This window comes from Phalacrocorax carbo, chromosome Z, assembly GCF_963921805.1.
Source record: "Phalacrocorax carbo chromosome Z, bPhaCar2.1, whole genome shotgun sequence".
NCBI classification, from domain to species: Eukaryota; Metazoa; Chordata; class Aves; order Suliformes; family Phalacrocoracidae; genus Phalacrocorax; species Phalacrocorax carbo.
In genome coordinates, this window is record NC_087548.1 from 69,304,634 (window position 1) to 69,311,857 (window position 7,224).

General features: G+C 56.3%; 1 protein-coding gene across 1 annotated transcript; it reads left to right on the forward strand.

Moving 5' to 3' along the window:
- The first annotated feature begins 1,639 nt into the window (after positions 1-1,639).
- Positions 1,640-6,583, forward strand: FOXE1 (forkhead box E1). Its single transcript, XM_064438553.1, has one exon. The coding sequence runs from the start codon at positions 1,719-1,721 to the stop codon at positions 2,604-2,606; it is 888 nt and encodes a 295-aa protein (XP_064294623.1). The 5' UTR covers positions 1,640-1,718; the 3' UTR covers positions 2,607-6,583.
- Positions 6,584-7,224: the final 641 nt, after the last annotated feature.

Sequence of the window (7,224 nt, forward strand, 5' to 3'; positions counted from 1 at the left end):
CACGCATGGGTCCTCAGAGAGTGCCGCTTCATGGTTTATGCTGCTAGCTTCACAGTTTATTCTACTACCTCCCAGATAGTTGGGAAGCTGCACAAACAAGCAGGTGGCCAAAGACTCTGGGGTCCCCTTATTTAGCTAGAAACCAGGGCTGGAGTTTATTTGCTGCATGCAAACGGATCCTCACACACACCGAGTTTGCTCCAAGCAGAGAAACAACTTTGTTGGAAAGCTCCAAAGGAGCCCTGTTTCACTAGGTTGAACATCTCCCACCTCCCCTTCCTCCCTTAAACACCAGTTGTGCAATGGCCAAGAGGGCTTTGGGCAAGCTTTGCCCACAGAGATAGACTCAGCAGCACACTGGTGACATGAATTTTGGGAGAACTGCCACATACAGCCACACACAGCACCTGCACACCTATGCACACCCACCCTTCTGCACACACATCTGCCCACATCCATTCCTACGCACTTGTGGACACTCATGCCTTGGGTCCAGCCACACAATTGTGCACACTGGCTTGTGTTCATATGCACTTGCATGCCAATGCACCCCTGTGAACTCTCATGCACATCCGCAGCCCCCCACCAGTGCCCTTGCACACCCATGTACCTGTGAGTGCTCAACCTCCCATGAGCATGCAACCCTGTGCACACCCTGTGCACATACACCGACCCTTTCCGTCCCACCTCTAGGACCTCCTGCCATGCCTTTAATCCCCTCGGTCCCGAGGATCACCATGCCAGCAGGCAAGAAGGCTGTGCTGCCTTCAGCCCCGTGGGTGGGTGCCGCAAGGGTACAAGTCCTGGGAAAGTGCTCCTCGCCATCTGAGCACACTCATGAAACTTGTTCTGGTCCACAGTCCTCGGGTATCACCCTTGGCCCCAAGTATTCAAGCAAGCAGGAGGGAGCTGGCAGGTAAGTATGTCACAGCAGCAGCCTGTGGAGTCGTGGTTGGAAGCAGCATGTGGCACAGGGATCAGGGGCAAGCAGGTCAGATCAGGGGTAAACCAGGGGCACGGGAGCCCAGCTCTGTGCCGAATCACTGTTGGGGGACTGGAGGTTCGGGCCCCATTCTGAGCATGTTTTAAGCAGCAGCTCTGCACACAGATTGCACTGCCTAAGCCCTTGTTTAACGCTCTCTCCCCATGTAGATTTGTCACCGGGTTTCTTTGAACGTTTAGTTCGTTTGTATCGCTTCACAACCGCGAAGGCGTGTGGGGTGACACTGCCCAGAGCCGGCTGCCCTGTGCTGTGGACCGGCAGCATCCCCTCCAACAGCACAGTGGTGGCCCCTTGCCTCACCTCACCCCGCACCAGCCCCGACAGCACCGGGCCGTACAGGGGGAGGCACTGGAAACACCCGCACCGGGACCCCCGCACCGGGACGCCGGAGATACCTCGGTGCTCCGCGCGGTGCCCGCCGATCCACCGGAGCTCCGCGCTCCCGACGGCAGCGGGATGGCGGCGCCCCGACGATGCTGGGGACGGGGACCACGGGGGGGGGGGGGCGCCGGGGCAGGGCGCTGCCCCTGCCCCTGCCCGCGGCGGCGGCGGCGGCACGCCCGGCCCTGCCCGCGCCTCCCGGGCTGCGGGGCGTTGCAGGGGGAGTGCCGGCCGCCCGGGCGCGGAGCCGCCGGACACCGCCGCATAAAAGCCGCGGCGGCGCCGAGCTGCGCCTCCTCGGCTCGGCCCGGCTCGGGGCCGCCCCGACGGCCGCATGACCGCCGAGAGCCGGCTGCCGCCGGGCCCCCCGCCGCCGCCACCGTTGAAGGGGGACGCGGCGCCTCCGGGGGAGGAGGAGGCGGCGGCGGCGGCGGCGGCGGGGGTGCGGGGCGGGAGGCGGCGGCGCAAACGTCCGGCGGAGCGGGGCAAGCCGCCCTACAGCTACATCGCCCTCATCGCAATGGCCATCGGGCAGGCGCCTGAGCGGCGGCTGACGCTGGGCGGCATCTACCGCTTCATCACCGAGCGCTTCCCCTTCTACCGCGACAGCCCCCGCAAGTGGCAGAACAGCATCCGCCACAACCTCACCCTCAACGACTGCTTCGTCAAGGTGCCGCGGGAGCCCGGCCGCCCCGGCAAGGGCAATTACTGGACGCTGGACCCCCATGCCCGCGACATGTTCGAGAGCGGCTCCTTCCTCCGCCGCAGGAAGCGCTTCAAGCGCAGCGACCTCTCCACCTACCCGGCCTTCCTCGCCGAGCGCCCCGCCGCGCCCTGCCGCCTCTTCCCGCTGTCCGCCCCGCCGCCCGCCGCCGACTTGCCCCCGGCCCCCGCCGCCTCCTGCGCCTTCGCCGCCGCCGCCGCCTCCTACCCGGCGCAGGGCTGCGCTGCTGCCGCTCTGCCCCATGCCTATGCCCCTCTGCCCACCGCCCCCGGGCCCTACGCGCCGGCCGGCCCCGGGCCGCTGTACGCGCCGTCGGGGCGCATCGTGCTGCCCGCCTCGCCGCCCGCCCCCGCCGGGCTCTACGGTAGCCGCTCCCCCGCGCCCTACCCGCCGCTGCCCCACGCCTACGGCACCGAAGGGCAGCTGAGCGCCGCCGATCCCGGACCGCGGCACGGAGCCTACCCCGGCGGCCCTGACAGGTTCGTCCCGGTGCTCTGACCCAGCCCGGGAAGGGCCGGGTGCCCGACGGCGCGGACTGGAGCCCGGCAGAGGGCCGTCCAGGAAGATACTGGAGGACCTTGGGCTGCGCCGCCGCATCCTGCCACCTGCCCGGGCCTCCTGGCGAGGAGCACCACTCTCAGCCATGGGGTCTAGGGGGCCCTGCCAAGCCCCCTCTGGTCTCACCAGAGAAGCCTTAGGGGCTCCCAAGTGCCTGAATGGGGCAAACAGCCCTTTGCTCTTCTACTGCCTTTCCTGGGACAAGTGCTCCAAGCTTTCTGCCAGGCTCCCACCCTCCTGGTGCACCCAGCTGGGGCCCCTGGTCTATCGAGGAAGATCCCAGTTTTATAAATCTCTCCGCTGGTGATTATTGTATTTACAGAACAAAACATCTGCTGAGGTGGGGGCGGAGAGAGGCAGGAGAAAGTGGTTCCCAGCCAAAGCTGTAAAAGCAGAATGCATGGCACTAACGTGGCGGCGTGTCGCTGATGCTATCACATTAGTGCCAGGCTTCACACCAGCAATGTGGTCAAGGCTGGGGAAGGTTTGGATGCTGGGATTGCAGCCAAATACAGCAAGTCAGATCCCTCTGGGATCATGCTGTATACTGCAGGGGTGGGAGAATGGTGGGACTGGAAGTATAAAAGCTTTTACCATGAGCATGCTCAGCCCCTGGAAGACAGATGCAGAGAGGCTGTAGGATCTCTGCCCTTTGAGGTCTGCCCAGCTTGATTGGACAGTGCCTGAGTGACCTGATCTGGCTTTGGAGTTGGATCCAACATTGAGTTTGTGCCTGCTCTGAGTGGAGACCTGGTCCAGAGGTCTATGGAAATCTTTACATCCTAAATTATTTTGATCCCAAGGTCAGCCCTGTTCTGTCTGTAGCCTAGAGAAATCAGCATCTATGGGGGAAAAATTTCCTTCCTGAAACAAGTGGGAAAGGCAGGACATGGTGCCTTTTCATCTTTGATTGCTCCCCTTTCAAACATTCCTAGGAGGGAAAAAAGGCTAGAGGAAAACACGGAGAGGAGACATCTGATAGGAACGGCTGTGCAAGGCATGAAAATAGATCCATGAAAATAGATCCATAGGGAAACTCAAGCAAATCTCTCCCAACAGGGCCCCAGAGAGGTGGTGGATTCCCAGGGCTCTGCCTGTGGCTGTGAGTGGAGAGGAAGCCAATGTAGCCCTGATATTATCCAGATCTCCTTATTCAGCTCCTCTTTCCTGTGGAGGTGGGAGCCTGTGTGACCAGGACCAGGAGGAGGTTGGTGAGGGGTACTGCAGCATGGTGGAGCCTTGAATGGGGAGAGGAAGGTGGAATGTGCAGCCGGAGCTGCAGCAGGAGCTTTAGAAGAGCAGACAGGGTGTGCACACACCAGGGTCTCTCTCACCACAAAAGGGTACAGACCATAGTTTAAATCAGGCTGGAAGAGACCTTGGGAAGCTTTGTTCTGACCTTCTGCTCAAAGCAGGGTCAGCTATGAGTCAGACTGGGTTGCTTGGAGCTACCTAGTTGAGTCCTGACAACCTCCAATGATGGAGGCAGCACAGTCTCTTTTGGTAATGTGATTGTCCTCATGCAGGAGAAGTTTCTCCTTGTATCCATTCAGCACATCTCTAGTCTCATTTCATGTCTACTGTCTCTTGTCCTGCTGCTATGCACTGCTGCAAAGAGCTCTGATCCCATGAAGACACCTGTGACTTCTGCTCCATGGAGGATTTTTCAAATGACGTCCTCAGCAGGATGAAATTTATGTAGGGGCAGGTTCCTTGCCTTCTCTGGGTGCTAAAGTCCGGGAATCCCAGTGGGACATGAGAGGGAGGAAATGGAGTGAAGCAGGAAGGTGGTTGGGTGTCCGCACAGCAGAGTTTTGGGTGCATGTTCAAGCTGTCTGCAGTGGGGGGACAGGAGACGCCATATGGCTGTGTTCCACAGGGCTCTGCAGTAGGAGATGAGTGTTGGATTCAAGGTGCCCAGCCCTCCCTCAGAGTGGTCGGGATGGAATGTGGTGGCTGAGCCACCTCATGGGCTGGGAGGCTGGGGCTGGTCTGGCACTGCTGCCCCTTGTCCGTCTGGACTTTTCTGTGGTGCTGCAGGAAACTCTGCTGCCTGTACACGGAGCTGGGGAGGTTAGCACAGGCAGCGAGTGTAGGCCTCATTCAGATCTTTGATGTGGTGAGGTGAATCAGATTTTTCCCTTCCTTGCTTTCCCTCCGGAAGAGCCGCCTTGTCTTTTTCCATGTCCTTTCTGTTCCAGCCATGTCTAGAGGCTGCTTCCATCCTGGAGAGAACAGAGTCCTACCTCTGCGGCTTGGCTGCCTCAGCCTGGGGCAGGTCTCCTCAGCAGCCATGCTAGCTCTTCTCCCAGCTTCTCCCTTCACCAGCTGGAAGACAAGGTGTACTTCTAGCTGTGCCAGCTCTTAGTTTTTTGACAGCTGCCTGCTGGCTGTCTGCTTTCATCGGCTGCAAGGACTAGACAGTGTCCCTTTACAAGCAAGACATGCTGACCCATTTCTGGTTTGGCAGTAGGGAGAGGTTTGGGACAGGAACTGTCCTGCCTCTTAATGCCTTCCTTACTTCCTGTAGGAGCAGTTATCAGTGTGGACCGGATCGTTTTCCTGAGCCTCAAGGTCTTCTGGCCCTTGTTCCCATTACTTCAACCTGGTTTTATTCTCTGATCTAGCCCTGGTGCTAGTGTGAAAAAAAAAAAAAAAAAAAGGTGACCAGAGATGATACAGGTCTCATGTAAGCTGCTCCTGACCTCAGATAGCATCTGTAGCAAGTTCAGCAACTCAGTGTCTGGAGGAAATGTATGATAGATCTTGATGACTCAGAAGGCACAAATTGGATAGGTTCAGTTGCATATTTTTTGCAGATAAGGTCTAAATGCTTGTTCTTATTTCTCTCCAGATCTTTTATACTTACAAGCTAGGGAAACCAGACATACCTAGAAAGTATACTTTCTGCAGCAGGTGCAGTGATGAGCCTGTTTCATCAAGGACCTGAGACACATGGCCACAAACTGCTTAAGCTTCAGCCACAAGCAGCTGGAAAACCTGTGCAGGAGCTTTGTGCACAGTGAAGAGCTACATGGACCCTTCAAGGGACTCCACATCTGTGCAGGGTCTCTGCCCTTTGGGATTTTTGAGAGAAATGTAGACACAGCTATACCTGTCCTGTAGTAGTGCTGGCAATATTCCCAACCTCCTGCAGCACTGCTGTGATTTTTTGGCTATCACAATCTCTCTGAGCTATCGTGCAGGCTCAGATGCAAAGGGTCGGCTGAATATCACAGACCTGTCCAGGCTCTAACTTGTGGCAGCAGGATGTGCTGACCCTGCGCTTGTGTGTGTAGCTGTGTCTCATGCAACTGCGTGACTGCAGACAGAGGAAGATATGGTTGTTGTATCCTTGGGGAGCCATGGGGTTGGGCCTGTCTGTGAGGATATGGGGATATGCCATGGGGATATGTTAGACAATTGGATCTCAATGTATGCTTGTGCCATGGGGATACGTTTAACATTTGGATCTCAATGTATTTTTGGCTGGGAGTTTGCTTGTAATTCTCAGGCGCCATCCAGAATAAGGAAAATTTTGATTTCTGGAAGCTTTATTGTAAATATCTGAGGGCTTTCCTTTTAGAAAAGTTAGTCTAAGTTTCAAACTAGCTGTTGATTTCTGGGAGATGAGTCCAATAGGTTTGGGTTATAACCCTGTAGGAAACAGTATGTATAAACACTGATGAGAAGAGAGGAAGGCCATCAAAATGTTCATTCCTGAAAGGACAGAGCCTCTAGGTTCCTGTTCTGCCCAAGGTCTGGTACTGCCAGGCTCTGCGCTTGTGGTTTGTGGAATCCAGGTGGATTGTAGGCTGTAGCCTAGGAGAACATTTTATTCTGTACTGGAGGTTTTTTTGTATTTACTCTTCTACTTCACTTGTAATGGAAATAAATCTTTGTTCTGTTGTTTGTAATGAAGCGCCTCTGATTTTTTCAAGCCTTTCCTGCATGTCTGAGACCAGGAGAGTGATGATGTGTGCCATGTGCTACTCCTTGCATTTCACTGTGTCTGTCTTACCTTGGCTTTTTTTTGGTCTGCTGGGATTGCTGAAGACATTGCAGGGAGAGAGGGAGCGGGTGGCAAGGCCAGGCCAGAGCTTACCATACTTCTGCAACCCCTTGAGTCACCAGTCTGCTTTCAAGGTCTCCTGTCAACCCATAAGCACCCCACACATCAATGCATGCACCCTTTGCTCCACCTTTTGCTAAAAAGGGGCAGGTTGGGAAGCCACAGCTACTACCTGCAGTAAGAACACAAGCTGAGAGATGGGCAGGGGAATTGTGCTTGGCACTAATTACTCTCTAGCTGCTCTAGCATGGTGGAGCCAGTCCTGCTGGAGAAGGTTTTACTTCTGCAGACAACATTTTGTTGCCTGTCCTGTGGCAGCAGCACCAGAAATGCTTGGTCTTGCCTCTTGCACCCCAGGCCAGTAAGTTTTTTGGCTGTAGAGATGGAGTTCCTACAGCCGCGGGCTGACACTGTATTCACCTTGTGCAACAGCAGCATCTGTGGGAACAATTCATCAAGCAACAATCATAGCTAGTGGGGGGTGTA